This window comes from Antedon mediterranea, chromosome 4 (genome assembly GCF_964355755.1).
Source record: "Antedon mediterranea chromosome 4, ecAntMedi1.1, whole genome shotgun sequence".
Classification (NCBI taxonomy): Eukaryota; Metazoa; Echinodermata; class Crinoidea; order Comatulida; family Antedonidae; genus Antedon; species Antedon mediterranea.
This window is the reverse complement of record NC_092673.1, coordinates 21,767,007-21,786,370: the sequence shown is the minus strand read 5'-3', so window position 1 is coordinate 21,786,370 and position 19,364 is coordinate 21,767,007. Positions and strand designations below refer to the sequence as shown.

Genomic DNA, 19,364 nt, shown 5'->3' with positions numbered 1-19,364 from the left:
ACTCAGATGAATATAAAAGTTAAAAACTAATTGACATTGTTGTTCGCAACAGACGTTGTCCATAAAACATAAATACATATCATAGGTAGAGAACAATTGTAATACTAGACTGGATATGTTGCTTTAACATTTTAATTCTAAATACACAAATCGTCTTTCTTAGTTTCAAGGTGTTTATTTTGATACTACAGCAAACAATATCATATATAAAGTTACATTTTGAAAGACTATACAAATGAATAAAAAAAAATCAGCAACCCTGAATCTAAATCATTAAAATGTTGGTAACTAAAAATCAAATTGATATACACTGTCAATCATGAAGGAAATGCCAGGGCCATAATAACTTAAATTGGAAGAATATGAACATCTACTTGCCCAGAAATGCAATGTTAATAAAACTATCAAATGAAATACCATATAATTGAAAAATGTCAGGGTAAAATAAAAACGAAGTTAGACTGTGATACATTGGTTGGGTCACAATTTGGCAGTAGGAAATATGTACTATTAAAAATACTGATCACCTCAGCCCCACTTTTCTTTTACATGTCATAACAAGGGGTAAATATTCATAATAATCTCTATAAATATGGTTTACAAAAATATGTTAATTTTAAATTATTAAATTATTGCAAATATATCCTTTTGCCAAATTTATAAATACTACTTCTAAAAAATGAGCATATTGATTACTACTTATTATAATGTATTATCTGCTATTACATTTTTCAAATATATAAGTTTTTTTGGTTGCACTCTCTCTTGATTATTTTAAATGGGGAGAATAACTTGCGACTTGCAGCCTACTTAGCTGAATTGTGCACAGGTGTGGGGGCGACACAACTTTCTACCCCCCTTAAGGGTCTCTTCATGTCGAGTGCTGCCACCAAACGGTGCCCGTTCATCTTCCACAACGACAGGGACTGAATGCTTATGGGTAGAAATGTGATGCAAGACTTACAGTGAAGAATATGCGGAATGTTAATAAGTATATAAAATATATGGTGTATAAAATTACGAAACATGTATCGCCCTAGCAGAAGCTGCACTTTGTCTAGCCTTAGCAACCACTTGGTTACACTTCTGTCTTTCTGCCATTCGACTTCCATCCCAAACGCCCTCATTGCGAGGCTGACCATTCGTACCATCGGCAAATGTTAACAAACCTATAAAAAATGAGACAAGTTACTAGTGGACTGTGTTTGTCAAATTCTAACAACTGTTCCACTGCGTAGAGATTTTTTCACAGGGATTTGGGTTTTGGATCAAAGTACAGTACTTTCTTTTTCCACTTGTGTTATACAACGCAGACTATTTGTATTTTGCGCTATACAAATTTAAAACCATTACAAGCTAGAGACTTTCTTAAATCATGGGTATCAAACGGTCTTGAATCCATAACCTGTAGTTAATATTCAACTACTATTTATTTATTTATTAGAGATATCACTATACCAACTAGAGAAAAGCGCACTGAGGTGATGTGGCTGCCCTGTTTTATTATTTAGCATAGAGAAATAATAAAATAAAATATTATGAAGAACCATATTAATCAGATATAACTATCATTATTGGCAATAAAATAAATAAATTCTTGGTAGAAGTCTTAAATATTTGCATACCGACTATTTTTTATAGAACATGGCTGGGCAACACAGGTGTAGTTCAGTGTGTAATAGGTGGGGTGCAACCCAATTGGGCACCATGATGGCTTTTTTGATTGATTGTATAAAATGTGTAATACCTGCTCCTTGTACGCAACCCTGTACAAACTCTCCTTCAAACAACATGCCATCGGATCTGGTGAACATTCCTGTACCATGGAATTTACCTTGAACAAATTCACCCTCATATCTACAAAAAGAAATGAAAATTATGATGCATTAAGGCGTAATTATACAGACGAGCGGTAACGGCAAAGGTGAGCGGAAACATGTTATTTATTATGACCATTTACACAAAACGCGGAGCGGAGGTTGAGCGGAAACCGTATCAAATTGGCATTTAGAGAAAGAAAATTATCCAATCTTGTTACATCAAGGAATTGCATCCATTTATGCTTGGTTCCCAGCGCAATGCAAGCAAGTTGATCAGTCACTAGCAACAGTAGATAATCCATTGCTTGTGATTGGTCAAATTACTTGCATTGCGCTCACGTTCTTGCATTGCACACAAGCTTTACCTTGACCCATCACTGAAAACCATAACCCCAGTTCCATTGCTTAGACCGTGTTCAAAGCGTCCAGTATATGATGACCCATCTCGTAATTTCAATTGACCAATACCATGACGTTTTCCTGTAACCAAAAAATGTAATAATTCAATTAATTTCTCATTTTACAAAACTTGATGCTAATTGGTCAATTATTAATGACTGTTGACATTTAGGTGAGAATAAACCAATAGAATTAAACGTCTTATAGATATCTAGCCGGAAGTTGGTAATCGATATGATTCGTTCCCTGCTGAATCATGTGTACATACAATGACTGGATTTTAAAAATAATTTTCAAATTAATTTAACTAGTAATTGTACAAACACCTGTCCATAAGATATGTTAACTCATCATGTTGTTTTTAGCTACAATTTCCAATTTATGTAACTGAACTTACACTTACAGATGTCAATTTATCGCAATGATTGATTATAGTGAAATCAAAATTTCATTTAATTTGCAAGAATAGCTGTTACTAATTTGTTTTTATACATAATCATGGTCAATAAAATTTGAAGCATTTACAGCTCTGTTTAAGACAAATAGTATTATTTTATTATTTATTCATGCTGTGAAATAGTTATGATCGCAAATTTCCCATCATACAAAATATGTGTTTCTTTTTTACGTAGCTGCCACAGCTGATCTTTTACCTGATATTGTGATTGGGCTATCGCCATTAAATGTTAATGCTTACAGTAGCTTCGTTCAGGCAGAAACGGGGTTCTGAACAAATAAATACCAATTTTGTTATTTTTGAAAAGAGAGAGATTACTGTATTTATTCAAAGAGCATTGGAGACTATCCTGTACAACTCAACTTATTCTTAAAGGCAACGTTTTTCCCCAAAAAATTTTGAGGCTTTTTTATTTAGTTGGTTAAAGTTAAAAAGGAGATTTTTAATTTCCTGTGTAAATTAAGAACGTTTACTAAGGTGGCAAAGGTTTCCTGAACATTGACTCAGATTAAAGTAAGCATATCACACATCACTGTGCTAATTAAAAAGAAGAGAATTTTCTCAATCCCTGTTTAGATAATGTAACAAAATGGCCGACTTGTAAACTGGGATATACCTGGGTTTGTAGTCAACACAAGTACGAGGATTTGCCCATGTTTGTAATGTAAACAGTCCTGCAAATGTTTTCCTGTTTGGTTGCTATCCTCCATATAATAATATAATGATAAAAAGTTACTAAAAAAAATGTGTTTATGAGGATGGGCGACAGTGGCGGACTTGTTACGAGTCTCTATGTCGTCCCTCAAAAATGTTTATTTGTTTTTAAATGTACATACTATGTTGATTTTGTTCTAAATAAATGTTGGTTTGCATTGAAATAGTGTTTTCATTGGCATTACTGTTAAGCTCTGTCAACACTATCAAACTAGTTTGACGAAAAAAGTGTGATGTGCCCAAATGTGATAGTGATTTTCCCAAATAGATACAAGTGATATCATCATGTCCATACAGTACAGTATATGGGCACATCAAATGTTTTGCCACATAAAGTTTGATAGTGTAGACAAGGCTTAGTAGGTGTATTAATGAAAAGGGCGTCTCTTCATGTGCAATTATCGAATCGGATGTAAAAAGAATTTTGCTTTAGCTCGGTAGTTTAAAAGTAGTATAACATCCACTAAGAGGACGGCTAATACATTTTCCTGTGAATTGGTAGAATCTATTTGACTAGTCCGATTCCGATTGATTCAACAAATGCAATATTCAAAATGACCACAGTAGATAATGATGCTGAGTCACCAGCAGTTACGATAAAAGAGGCTTTAGCAAAAACATTAGAAACAATAACAAAACCTTGAAACAGGATTGAAAAAGAACATCACCTGTTGCAACTACATTTCACAAATAATTAACTAATAAAATATGTCTAAATTAGTTTACATTGTTTTTGATTAGGGTGATCTGATCCGGAATAATTTCTAATTTCGGAATATTTTTTCAAAGATAGTTGTGACAGTCCATACACTATTATTGTCAAAGAGAAGTGCTATTGCACCACACACACCCTAAAAATATTATCCTATATTTTACTGTAACTGAAGTACTGTATGTGGTTACCGGTTTTCAGATAAAACTCCCATGTCATATACAGAATGAGTTGGTGTAAATAGTTCTATTCTTAAACACTACACTCATTTTACACGATTTGTCTGCATTACACGCAATGTGAAAAAAACTTTAGGGTGTAATTTCCAGGCACATAGGTCTAAAATGTTTAACTTTTTGTAAAAATAATGCAATATTACTTCAAAAACATTAAACCAGGTCATTCCTAGTGTTAAATGTACGTTTTTTGGTAAATTATGATAAAAAGAAAGAAACAATGCACTACCTAAGTAGCTAGCGGTAAAATGTAATCTTGTGGACAGTCTTAGGCCTAGCCTAGATATGCTTAATTTTGTAGGCTGGTAAAAAGCAGAATGTAAGAAATTGGAGAAACCCGGTATTTTCACTGAAAAGTTACGATTCTTTCATTTGTTTTAGCCTTCACGATCGATTGAAAAGTTGGTGAATCACAGAATAAAAACTAAAATATTAATCCGCGCGCAATGCATGTAGGGATTTATAAAATCAACTTTTTTTTTTCACATTTTGAACCATTTAAAGACAAAAAAAATTATCACAATAGGACCAAATAGTATTTATTTTTACATTAAAGACCCCTTCCCTGCAATTTTGGACGTTTTTTGGAAAATAATACATATATATCACTTTAAAAACATTAAACCATGTCATTTCTTGTCTTAAATGTACGTTTTATGGTAAATTATGATAAAAAGTGAGAAACAATGCACTACCTAAGTAGCTCGCGGCGATCGACCTCTCGTGGACGGTCTTAGGCCTAGCCTAGCTAGGCTTAGTTTTGTAGGCCTAGCTGGTAAACATCGGTAACGTACAAACATCGTACGCGAGCTATATACCTAGCCTGACGTTGTATAGTTGCTGCATTAATTGTCTTTCTATTTTTGCCAGACTCCGTTGATACAAATTGGGGAAAACCCGGTATTTTCGCTGAAAAGTTAGGAGTCTTTCATTTGTTTTGGCCTCACGATCGATCGAAAAGTGGGCGAATTACAGGTGAAAAACAAAAATATCAATCCGCGCGCAATGCATTTTGGGATTTATAGCGGGCCGCTATAATTATTAGAATCGACTTATTTTTCACATTTTTAACCGTTTAAAGACGAAAAAAGTTATCGCAATAGGACCATATAGTATTATTTTTACATTAAATATAGTTTGTGATCTTAAATTATATCTAAAAAACGTAGGGAATGGGGCTTTAAATGTAGTTTGTGACCTTAAATTAGATCTAAAAACCATAGGGAATTGGAATAATTTATTGCATAATTATTTGCTATTTTCACATGGTAAGTTGGTATCACTGTATTTCTTGTCCATTATTTTTTAGTTACATTGTAAAGTATAATCCTTTTGATAAGAGGAAATTGGGATGATGTCTCTAGAGACCCACGACAAGTTATAAAGCTTTTCAATTGGTTATAATCTGTAACGAGATCAACTTGTGTTTTATTCTACAAAGATTTCTTTTACCTATTGTGATCTAATAGATAACGAAATGTAATGAGCAACAAAAAGGCAACAAAATATAAAGGTAAGACATGTATTTAATTACTGTACCAATTTACGTGGTAGGTATCGCTCAAGTTTGTAATCACTGGTCCGGTGTACTCATATGGCTTGTGTGAACGCAGTGCATCTTTTGGAAGGATAGGGGTTGGTTACCCTGGTGTACTGCTACCTCTGTGCTTGTGGACAGACTGAATAAGCACTGTTTGGTGGCAGCGTGACACGAAGGGGGAGATGAATTGTATGTGTAATTGTGCTATGATACTAATGTTATAAAGCTCTTTCTCATCTTGCATTTATCATTAAATAAATTTACTGTATGATCAACAACACAATAGGAAAAAATTATTTTCGTACATTGCATTAAAAAATGGATTAATGTTAATACATTCATTAATATAATATATATACCTTCAAGCCATTCTCCTCGATACTCTTCGCCATCTGGGTAGGTGTACGTTCCTTGTTGTGATGCCATATTATAAAAATTATGTGAAAGATCTAGGCTAGTTCAATATTATTATACCTGTAATAATAATTTAGAATAATATTGATTGATTGTTGATGTGATATATTATTATTTTATAGGCCAGAACAGTTATTTTTATAAATAATTTTTGTACTTTTTAAATCATTCTTGAGCTCTAGAGTAAATAATCAATATAAATATAGTCTAGTAAAAGCATAAGAACTTTTAAAATTAAATCCTACCTCACAAAAAATATTTAGGCCTAGCGAGTACCTCTACCAGGGTCCTACTAGTCTAGTATCGCCCAATTAAGTGCGTACGTGTAGCAGAATCAATACACAATCATCACAGTACTTGAGCCTAGCTAGCCAGGCTAGTCAGGGCTATGCTTAGCCGATTCGTTTTTAAAGAAAGAATGAGGGTTGATGGATCACGTAAAATGTCAATTTTTAACGAATAATCAATGACTTACCCGCTATACTTCAATCGTGGTGTAAATCTGCTTCTATTTATGATACACAGGTGACAATTTTGGGCGTTTATCGATTGAACTATCACCAAAAACCTACCGCTGACTCAACCACTTCCGGGTCTAATTTTGGTAACAACAAAATTTGACTCGCGATGTAAACATGACCCAAAGGAGGGTGGTCACATTTGATGATGACGTAATAGGCGTACATAGAGAAACGACCACACGAAAAATGGCAGCTTCCGTCTCGTGTGGTAACTACCGCTGTCTCCAAGAAAGAAAACAGCTTCGGAAAGAACTTGAAAAGTCAAGAAAACAATTTATCAGTTCAATAGGTAAGTATTAAAGATATATTTTGTGGTATTTAGATACAATTTGCGCTAATATTTTAGGAGCAATCCGTCAATAACAATATGGGTAAATTTGGTGGGTCCAGCCAGTGTCCGTCTAGCGAGCACTGTTTTTGTCTGCGAGTGTCCTTCGGCTGTTCTTTTTATTGATTAGACTCCCTCTACTGCCAATACCATTACTTTACATTGTATATTAAATATTTATTTTATAACTTTTCTAGAATATTTTAAAAATTTGTTTCAATTCAATTATAAATAACATCTATGCCTAGTTTAATTAAATGTACATTTTAGAGTTTAATAAAATAAATACTAGGCCAGAAGATATTAATTAATAAATAGTAAATAGGCTCAGACAATCCTGCTGTATACTATAGTGGAGCGAATGTGTAAAAAGTAGTTTTTTATTCTTTTTTTTTCAATTTGTATGCACTTTTGAGGAATTTTAATGAAGAAAAATGTCAGGGAAATTCTGATTATTAACCAACTGACCGTAGGTAGGCCTAAATTAAATTTTGGGTATCAACTGAAATTCATTTTAAAATATTCTGATAATACAATTAATTGATTTTAATATATTTTCCAATGAGACTATCATTAATAAACAAAAATTACCCCGTTAGAAATACTAAAAAACTATTGTACTGTAGGCCCTCTAACCTTCTTGACCGTCCACCAACACACTATTCCCTCAATGCTGTTCAACCAAAGACATTTCTATGGCTTTGTTTCACAGTGCTAAACTTTTCACATAAATCTTATGAGTCAATCTATCTAATCTAATAATAATAACACACTTCTCTAATAGCCATATTTGGAAAATAAGGAGATACTGTAATGCATGTGGATCTCGGGAGTGGGGGAGGATTGAGTGTTTTTGAATTTATAAAATAAAGTTACAGTTCAACCCAATTTGTTTATTCCTACTGTTTTATTATTTTGCTATGAGTTGCTGACCGGAAAAGTTGGGAGTAAATTTTAGATTAGTAATAGTAACCCACTACTCGTAATAGTAACCCCATTCTAATAGTAACCCACCCTAAAAAACAATCAAAGAATAATAACCCAGGGTTTCAATTAGAGATTAGAGATTTACGGTACCTCACACATATTCCCATAATCCAATTTGATTTTTTATCAATATATGATATTTATCGCCCATGACATAATGATTAGCACTCCAACATTTGGTTTACAATATAATAGAGTAAAAAATGTGACTTACAGTAGAACATGAGAAATAAATGTATTATTTACAACTAATGTGCTAAGTTCACTAACAGTAAACACCGTAGCCTTTGGGTACACGACGTAGCAAGGTTGAATGTTTCGTTTGTGTGTATGTATGTACTTCTGATTGAAATTTCACAGTACAGTATAGGATATTGCTAAACACGGCGAACCTATAAAAAAACATAGCAAACCCCATCGAATCAGCATAAAAGTTACTGAATTGTGTATTCTACTACACACTTAATATGTCAATTTAAAAAAAAATGTAAATTTAAGTACTTATTTTTGGGGTAAAACATCATTTTTTGGTTAGAAATAATTGCTAAACCGTGTAAACCTAAAAAAAACATAGTAAACCCCATCAAATCAACATAAAGGTGATTGAATTGTGTAGTCTACAGTACGACTATACACTTGATATGTCAATTTAAATATGATGTTGTTGTTAATGTTACTCTTTTTTTGGGGTAAAACATCATTTTTTAATCATAAAAAATGTATAATTCCAGTCTCATTGTGATACCCTACAAGTACAGTATGCATGCAATAGGAACAATTGCCAGTATTAACAAACGCTTTGTGAAAAAATGAATAAAATCAGTTAATTATTATTCTATATCGTAATTCTTTACTCAAATTATTTTAAGATGTATAGCTTCCAAACTACAGTATACAGTTAGTAATTAATTATTCATATTATTCATTCATTTTTTGTTTGTTTTATTCATAATCAATACAAATTTGAAACACTAAAATATTACAAATCTAAAAAAATTGCTAATACCCACAATTCTTAAAAAGGTCATAGGTTAGATGAGGTCATCCCCAAATATCTAATTGAACCCTGTGGTGAGTCATGGTATTAAGAGGCATATGGCATGTTATGTGGCATATCAACGTTACTTTTCTATACTGTTGGAACTGCTTTAAAATTAATCTGTTTCTCAATTTTAAAATTCAAGAATTTATAAAAAATGTTAATACCTTTTTTTAAAATTCTGATGTATTTTAACTTAATCATAATTACCATTATAATTACAATGATTAAAAATACAATACAAAATAAATGGATTGTGTTATACTGACATTATTAGTAAACATCTTGATTAAATATACGCATTTTTATTTTATTATTTTTATTGTAATGTTATTGAATGTTAATAATTTATTTATTAATAGGCTCCTGAACATAAAATACTGAATATGGAAAAATTATATATAATAAAAATAAAGGTAAAAACAAATGAAATACCCAAGTTCTATTTAGAATGATCTATTGTTTAACATTGTCATGATTTATAGTATGTGTAGAAAAAATGTTTTTACAAGGAACTATTATTGTCTTTCATTATTAATTTATAGTAACTTCCTGGTTGTGTTTTCAATTTTACACCTTTTACAGACATAGATTGACCTCATAAAATTATAGACCTTGCAGCAGGGGGAGGGTAGCCAAATACTCTACTCAGCTTATCATCATGGCGAAATGCCCTCAAATGAGATACCCTTTGTCATTCAGCACAAAAGAAATTATGTATGCGTTCAATCTAATGAATCCTTAAATTAGTATTTTTTCTTGCATAAAATGTTATTTTTGTTGTTGATTTTATTATTAGTTTCATGTTATTGATGATAGTTTGTAGATATCATATTGGTTTGTTTATTTGTCTGCAATTATACTGTGTAGTGTAGACATAATCAATTAACTGAATCACCAAGCAGGGGTTATCCCTTACTTTGCCTGCTGGCATATTGGTGTGAAATGGTTTGTTTGGGCCTAGCTCAGAGGATAATTGTTCATTTTGTTGCTCCATATTATTATTGAATTTGTTGAAGTTCAGTAGAAGTCAATCATTCTGTATCATCAAGTTTCATGATTAACAACAGTGATATAGTTGCTCGTTTCAATAACTTGTTAAATTAATGTTGGAAATCTACCATCTTTTATAGTTTCGTTTACAAAATGGTATGACTACATCAAGTTTTGTAAATTAATTTTCTCTTACAGTAGTACTCGTTATTTACATTTATGGTAAATATTTGTAATGATTTTGAGGAAATACTAAAAATAAACAGGTTAAGATTGGTTTATTTAATTAGGTCTTTTGTTAAAATGTGACCTGGTGCTGAATACATCTGCTACTAGTATTTAATTTGGCTAGGTTACTGTATTTTGTGAATATATAATTTCTTTTGTGTTATTTAACAATAGGAGTTTTCGTTAAGGCCATGTTGTCATGGTAATGGATGTTTTTATTGTACCTTCTAGGATAGTATAGTATACATTACTGTGTAATATTTGATTTCTTAACAAAAAAAGTCTTAATTTAAATTTGTAAATTCCCTTATGTTAATAATACTGTATATTTGAGAAAATGCAAAATGATGATCTATAGTGACATGCAAAAATTTAATCCTTTAAAAGAATAACAATAATGTTCAATAATCCTCTTATGTTTGTTTAATTTATTGTCATTGTTTGATATGTTCACACATTAAAGTTAACCAAGACTAACTTGTATTGTACATAAGGACTCAAATTACAAGCTGTTATACTTGCTCTAAAATGGAGGAATACACAGCCTATTGGGGTGGGGGAGGTGTGGGGCTCTGAATTGCGGTGTGTACAACTCATACATACAATAAATTTCTTCTCCTCTAAAGGGTCCCTTCGCAGCGTACAGCTGCTCCTTCATCTGTCCACGAAGACAGAGGCTAAGATGGACCAGTACACCAGAATGTGTATGTAGTTGTACTCAAGTTTTAAGTTAAATTTCACCCTTCATCTTCTTTACACTGTTTGTTGTAAAGCTATATTGTAATGTATTGCTTTTAGACAAAGAGGTTTACAACGATAAAAAAAACGATTTAATCATCCATGGCCCTTAAAAATGTTCCGCAGTCTAAATTTGAGCCGCGACGCACGCAGTAGTTTGCAGAACATCGTTAAAGGGATAATTTATTTAACCCAATTTGTGGTTTTGAAACCTACTAGATAGAGATAGACAGAGACACACACATTTAAAGTCTTTTACCCATTTAGAAACAATGTGTATGTCACCATTTAAAAGAAAAAGTAGTATTTTATTTTTACACCTATGCTTGTTGACACTGTATATGTATCCCTGCTGAAACTTTTTAATATTCATTAGCTTTGACTAGATAAACAGTCACATAAATTACTGTAGATAAAGATAATAATAATATACAGATTGACAGTATTTAAAATATAGATTGTCATGACAGCTTCTCTAGAAATTGTGTCTGCAATTATGAAACCTTTTTGTACAATGATGAGTATCATGTGTAATACACAGCCCTATATCTCCATAACCTTTTAGTGATTCCCGACAATAACTGTGATATTTTTTTATCTATGCTGTTGCGTGCCTGATTTTTTAAATGTGGTGTTATAGCTAGAGGAGTGCGTTTAGTGGCGTACATGATTACAATTGATGACAACTAATCGAGTGATGGAATATTAGAATCGATGATGACTTCTATTCTCTGCTCCCTGCTTATCATCATTGGCCAATGGGATTTTTTCTATCCTTGTCATGTGATTAGTTTTTTCTCTACAAATCAATAATGATGTTTTTGGGGGATTTTTTTTATTTTATTTTATAAATTGTTGTGATGTACAGTTCATTAGCAGATCAATATGCCATATAAAACCAGTGAACCATAACTTTTACTCTACAAATCAATAATGATTTTTGGGGATTTTTTAAAATTTTATTTATAATAAATGTAAATTGTGTGTGATGTACAGTTCATTAGCAGATCAATATGCCATATAAAACCAGTGAACCATATTAACTTTGATTACATCATTTTTGAATTGCTTACTGTGTTTAGTAGAATTTTTAAATCTCTTGTTACACTAATATGCAATAAACTTTTATTTTGAAATATACAAAGTGAATATATACACTATCACTGTAGAATCTTTACTGTAGGGTAGGCAAGACATTGCACGTGAACATGTACAACATTTAAATTATTGTAGACGGTTTACAGTAGTTTTATCATCTCAAGAATGGTGACTGCAAATGCTAAGCAATCAAAGTTAATCAACTTTGTCTATTTCCTGCCTACTGTAGCTTACTTGGATAAATCGACAATAGCCCATGCTCTCCAGTACGGCTTAGATACAGTATGAAAAGTAAAAAGTTCTTAGTACACCCTTGTGCCATAATGGACTAGTTCTCAACCATGCCCTCATGTGGGGACGTTCCAGCATACCACTGTCGTCATTTTGCTTACATGACTACGAGGACAGCGGGAGGGTGGTTTATCCAGGTAAACGGCACTCATATAGACTACAAACACCACCATTGGTTTGTGTAATTTCAATTAAAAAGAAAAAATTCTCAACCTACAGTATACAGATGTCTTTTTCATTGTGCAAGCCTGGACGATGGGTTGTTGATTGGGGGGGGGGGGGGGGCAGATGGGGGTGAGGAGATTCATTTTCAAAAAAACTGTGGCTAAAGAAGAAATTTTGGGTGGGGATTCTTAAACCCCCCCCCCCCCCTTTCCTGGGCGTATGAGCCTCTAGAATGCTAACATTTGACACATACTATTATTAACATTTTGTATGATAGCGAAGTTAAAGTTAGCATTATTAAAACAACATACCATTAAAAAAACGAGCAACATTCAGCTTGTTTGCCTCGTACAATAACAATGTATCGAATATAAATATATGAATCTATTATAGAGGTTAGCACAACATAACATACATTGTTGCACAACATTGTTTGAATCGGCATTAAATTTAATTGTATTGCTTACTATCAACATTATTAGGACGAGGTCAGTTTAACGATAAATTACATTTTGCGATAATATCATGTAAGATAAATTATTATTAGTGAAGGGGTGACCTAGTTGTTACAAGCCACGATTTATGTACTCTCTTCGCAGAAGTTATAGCATATTTTATTATTGTACGTATAGCAAAGTTTTACTCTAGAGTCTTAATGAAATAATTAATTTTCACCTATAATACACATACAGTACATTACCCAGCCTCGTTCAGTATTAACTATACAGTACAGTACCTTGGGTATTACATCAATTGTTTTTGCTAAGAAGATTGGCGTTGCTAATTTCTTATAATATAATAATAATATTTCTTATTAAAGCACCTTAGTTTGATGTTTGTAATGATAAATTATTACCCCTCTCTCTTCCCGCCCCTCCCTATATTTCAAGTTCAAGCCGACACAACTCAAAATGCTAGACAGTACATGACTATGCCCATCATATCACCCATGATTCATGCAAAAACTTAAAGAAACAAATTAATGTTGACACTCTGTGACTATCAGATAGCCCTTCTGTAGACCTATTTAAAGTAACAACATCCTATACTGACCCTTGTTTGCAAGTCCAAATAGAACACTTTTTTTTTATTTCTATATTAATTAAATACATTTTCATTGTTAAACCCAGCAAATACTCAATATATTTATTGTGTTAATTATTGGTGTTTTAATATGACAGTAAAGTTCTCCAAATTCTTTATTTGTTTTGTTTCCAGAACAAAAAGCGTTTATTTATTTTGTTGGTTGAAGCCATTGTACCTCTTCATTGTTTACCATTCCTATTGTTACAGTTAAGTCTTTACTTATTTGTTTCCCCTGGTTGTATAATTCAATCATTAAAATCTATTTATGTTTCTTACCCTGCAGATGTAATTACATTAATATCAAGAGTTCAGCTAATTATTTCTATATCAAATGAACAGTAATAGTATTGTTCAATTGCTTTAATATAACTTTGAGTCTCTGTCACAAATCGAAGACGATAATCATAGTTAAAAAACACAATTGGGTATTAAAGTTGAGTGACCAAGTGGTTACTGTAAGGTAATGGCTCTGCAGCGCTGAGCACTGCAACATATAACTATAAAATCAGCGCTTGTTTCAGACTGTTCTCCACCAAAGGTTAACAACATAAAATGGAGGTCCAGTGTAAAGTACATATCTTGTGTGGACTCTAAAGACCCAGGGGGCTACTGTACCCTGGTGTCAAATTTAGCCCCTGTTCCAGCTGTTTGTATAATTCCAATCCCAGTATAGCTTTGTTTGGGCCGCATTTATCATAGTACAGTGCATCCACTGTACTACTGACATACAGTAGTAGTATTATTAAAAGTATAGAGGCACAAACAAATGTGGTTTCAGAGAACACTATACAGTACATAACATACCAATTACAAACTATGTATGAAATTAATCTGAAAACCTCTCTATTATTAGTAGGGAGCTTTTGATTTGCGACAAACAAACTACGTCTTGTTAATTCATTGTGCGCATGCGGAGATATTGCGATGTGGTTCTTCGCACCACACTGCCCCCCCCCCCCCTCATATACAGTTTTGATAGTTTCTACAGTAGGTCCATATGATGACCAACGACACATTATTATATCAGACCTACAGTAGTTACTGTAGGTCGTTGTTCTTCCCAATATTGAAAGCTCCCTAATATTTAGATTGAATTTAATGAATGGCACTGGGTACTAGGTCGTGTCAACATTCTATTGACCAATGACATTACAGATAATCTGATTAATAGATGACAGTGAGAAAGAAGTTTTGGAGACAACAGACAAATATCACTTTTAATATCATATCATGCTAATCTAATAATGCTGATCACATGACCATCTTAAACCAGTCAAAGATATTAACTTAAGATTTGTGGAATCAAAACATGTTTTTATGTAATCAGTGAGTCAACTGTAGCTAAGTATGGTAAAACCTCATCAACACAACGACGTGTCACATACAGTAGTGAATGTCGGCAAACTTGACCTTGTTCCTACATATTTTACATCATATAATTTAGCATTTATAATAATATGTAAACTATTTTTAGATCTTTTTAAAATCATGGTGATGCCATTTAGATTTGATATTATGGAATCCTATAGTAAATTACAATACTGGCAGTGTTATCATGTCCTCATCATTATCATGTTATTCATTCAAAATTTAAATTATAGATAGTTTTTATCAATTTTTAAATATTAAGAAGAAATATATTAAAAAGTGATAAATTCTAGCTGCAATACAAGACATCACAGTACAGCAGATCTCCACAGTAGTACCTGTAAATCATTGTCAGTAGATCTTTACTGCCAAGTAATACTTGGGTTTTTCTGGCCGGTCAGTTAAAAATAAACTTATACTGTAATGGTCAAATACCAAGATATACTTAGTATCTTGGTATTTGACCATTACAGTATAAGTTTATTTTTAACTGACTGGCCAGAAAAACCCATTTAGGCCATGTATACTGTATACTCATGACAAGATGAGAGCAAGAGGATAACTCTATCAGCTCTAGAGCTTGTTTCCATAGGTATCCCCCATGTTGATTGTTAATACTGTACTAACAGTAGGAGTACTGTATCCAAGTGTTTAAAATGCAGGTGTTTAAAGATGCCTAACCCAAAATTAATGTTTGCACCAGATGAAGATTACTTTCATAGTGATTTTATTTTTATTTATTTATATATTTTATATTATGCAAACTTGCAAACAGGTTTTATAACACAAAAATATGTATGTGCTTTATAGAAATAGTAAATCTACCTTTTTGGAATCCACAAGGATTTTGGTTAAAAACTGTTTTTTAATTTTAAATATAAATGTAAATCAGTATAAAACCAATAATTTAAATGTTATAATAGATTAAAGCATTTCAATTGATCAGTTTTATTAAATTAAAACTAATTATTCTGAATTTGAATATTTATAAATGGCCCATTCTTCTTTGATAAAACATCAAATTATTCATTTTAGAAAATCATTTAAGTAAATGTCTACTCAGTTTAAAGCCTACCAAATGCCAAAGGCCATAGGCCACACATTCATTTTTCTAATGGATATTAAGAAATATCTGATTGATGATAACTTGGTCATGAAATTGCAGTTTTCGTTTTCGTTTACAACCCAAGATGGAATTATCAACGACAATTATTTTGATTGATAGTTTCGTAAAAGGCTTATATCGTACTTGACAACAAGAGTGATTCGCACAATTTATATGATAGCAAAAATGTTCTTGCCGATATAAGGAAAGTTGTAATTAGAAGCAAATTGTGTATAATCCTTATATCATATGTGACCCCCAAAATTTGAGAGTGACTCAGATAAGCAGGAATCTCCACCCTTTCCTTGCGGGCCTTCTCGCAGGTTCACGATATAACCGACAGGATGCCCAGTGAAGAGGGCAGACCGTTTTATATCATGTTAATGTCACAAAACACAATCAATTTTTGTGACCTTGTTTACTGTTATAACAAACGATATATTTATATTGTTTTAAAAACAGGATTTGCATTGTTACTACTGTTATGGTAGTTAAACATCCTCTTAAATAGTGTTGTTTGATGCCACATACAGTACTTAGCATTTATAAGTTTTCTATACTAAAATGAATTTTTAAAACATTATAGGTGAAATCACCTTTAGAATACTGTACTTTTTCGTGATCAAGGATGTATATTATTATTTGGTATAAATTACATAATCATTTGCAGTAAATTTAATCGAAAAGACAAAATGAGAGTTGTTTCTCGATTTGTCTTTTTGAAGCACATTGATCATTGGTGAGTCTTTTACAGGAAATGGGGGTCTCCCTATGGGGTTTGCAATAGGGCTTTTAGTCAATTCACACATCCTTTCGCACTCAAAACTTGTATGTAAACAGTCTCCAGAGATTGAAGCGTTTTATTAGCAAAAAGCCAAAGACCTCTTGTATTATTTTGACTTTTCTTTTTAATTCTTTGCTTTTTATTTCTATCTTTTATTGCACAGTACAAATTGAAATTACCAACTACTGCAGAGTTCTTGTTGCTGTACAGTAATGTTTACATTGAAATTAAAATGTACACATTTTATAAAACCTCTCAATTTATAGATGTTGAAAAAAGAATATTATAAATATTATTAATCCAAATAACGGTAAACATTATTCACATTGTATTATTGGTCCAGAATGGCCCTGTTTCTGCTGCCAACTAAATACCGTATATTATACGGTATTTTTTTAATACCGTATATATACAGTATATTTTTGGCAGCAGAAACTGCGCTCATAAAAAATATACCGTATTTTGTATACCATATTTTCCCCACAAAATTTGTGGATAAAATACGGTATTTACAAATTTATACCGTATTTTTTGTACCCGTTTCTGCTGCCAATAAAAAATACCGTATTTTTTTTTTACATGACAAAAGGTCAACATTCGTATTTTTATTTTCTGTCGCTGTCAGCTGTTTTACACATGTGTATATATATATTCGGCGAAAATGTGGAGCGAAGACGTCACAGTTTTAATAAAAAAAAATTGGTGTGGGGAAGCTAAAATGTCTGGCCAACTAAAAGGTAATAAAAGGGACAACCACATTTATAAAGACATTTCTAAAAAAATAAAGCAGGAGTATGGAATAGACTTGTCTCCAAAGCAAGTAAACTCAAAGCTGAAGAGCCTGCAAAAGCAGTACAACATTGCAAAATACAATAACTTGGGGAGGGAACGAATTAATTGTCCCCATTACGATGTTTTCTGTGCTCTCACAACATCTCTATCACTAGGGCTAGGCTGTTGAAAGTGAGACGTAAAACTTCCTTTATTGCGACTTTTAATTATCGATCAAATAAATGAATGGCAATTTGGGTAAAAAAAAGGAAATTTAACACGACCACCAAAGAAGTATTGTTAGCAGAAACGGGGTACTAAAAAATACGGTATAAAAAATACCGTATTTTATACCGTATTTTTATACCGTATTTTGAGCAGTTGCAGCAGAAACAGGCCCTATGTGTGGTTTCCTACGTTTTAGTTTAAGAAACAATTGATCATAAAAAGTTAATTTAAACTCATTTTAATAATTAGTTAATTAATGCCTTTTTGTCTTCTTACATTGGTAGTTGGTCAAGATAATTCAGTAATTTGACTTTTATTTCAATATTTTTCCTTTTTTTTTAAATTCTGTACAAATTGATTTTAGTTCAATATATTTCTTTTCATCAACATTTGATCTGTGAGTTTTTGTATAATTTGTTGTCATTACAGTACAGTAGTTCTGTCTCTCACATACAATTGAACTAGGGACTTGTAGTTCATGCATGCTCTCCAGACATTCACCATTACTACATATTTGATTTATAGGTTCGTCAATACATGCTAGGAATTCTTTAAACTTTAAAGAGGCACTTGTGTTTGATTGTATCATTTTGATGTAATTCTAGCTATGACAATGAGAACATAATGTTACCTTTGTTTGCAGTTGAACCTTTAAACAAAATGATATACAGTAGTAAAAATATTAATGTTAATGCATGGAACTGCCAATATTGAATTTACTATGACGATTTATTTTATATATAAGGCAGGATACAGTACAGTATAATAATGGATAGTGTGAGAAAATAAGTTTTACCCCTTGTACATCAATTTAAAATTTACATTAATTGTGTGTGTATAACAATAACATTCCAAATTAGTTTTAAAAAAAAAAGAATTTTATTTAGAAGGTAGGCTATAATATAATACTGGATAGTATAGTATTTTTTATGTTTACTCATTCCGAAAACAGCCTACTGTACATCACACTAAAAAATACTCCATTGCCGTCATTATTGGTTGAATGTTACTGTTTAATTAAGTTATAATAATTAAATTAAAACATGTTCAGTAGGTCATTGCTACTTAGACAATTGTAAAAAATAATACCATCGTTACCCTTGACCCCTGAGGGTCATTTGAGGACAGGAAGATGAACTGACGTATTTGCTATTTATTAAAATTCTAATAGTTATTACAGTTCCCCCCATGAGAATCTTATCTTTTCCGAAGACGACAAAAAATATGGTTAATTTTCCACTTTACGACTCTGTACCCTTTTCTATGGAATTACAAATTTTATAATTTTAATTTCCTCCTTGAATGCTTATTATTTCCGTTTGTCGTTTTAAACCAGAACAAA

General features: G+C 32.0%; 2 protein-coding genes across 2 annotated transcripts in view; one reads left to right on the top strand and one right to left on the bottom strand.

The window, feature by feature from the left end:
- Positions 1-50: 50 nt before the first annotated feature.
- On the bottom strand, positions 51-7,032 carry LOC140046904 (MORN repeat-containing protein 4-like). Its single transcript, XM_072091651.1, has 5 exons — positions 6,768-7,032; positions 6,238-6,352; positions 2,186-2,300; positions 1,748-1,857; positions 51-1,169 (listed from the first exon to the last, which is right to left on the bottom strand). The coding sequence occupies exons 2-5, from the start codon at positions 6,302-6,304 to the stop codon at positions 1,018-1,020; spliced, it is 444 nt and encodes a 147-aa protein (XP_071947752.1). The 5' UTR covers positions 6,305-6,352; positions 6,768-7,032; the 3' UTR covers positions 51-1,017.
- The window catches only part of LOC140046903 (ligand-dependent nuclear receptor corepressor-like protein), a 33,265-nt gene continuing 20,900 nt past the window's right edge, over positions 7,000-19,364 (top strand). Inside the window, exon 1 of the mRNA XM_072091650.1 lies at positions 7,000-7,102. Coding sequence (XP_071947751.1) covers positions 7,000-7,102 — 103 coding nt within the window. The remainder of the gene's footprint in view (positions 7,103-19,364) is intronic.

Coding starts and splice junctions, on each gene's coding strand:
- LOC140046904 (XM_072091651.1), bottom strand. CDS start 6,304: ATGGCATCACAACAAGGAACGTACACCTACCCAGATGGCGAAGAGTAT. Junction 1,858..2,185: donor GTTTTCAGTGATGGGTCAAG/GTAAAGCTTGTG, acceptor TTCTTTTTGTAG/ATATGAGGGTGAATTTGTTC. Junction 1,170..1,747: donor GGGTTGCGTACAAGGAGCAG/GTATTACACATT, acceptor CATTTTTTATAG/GTTTGTTAACATTTGCCGAT.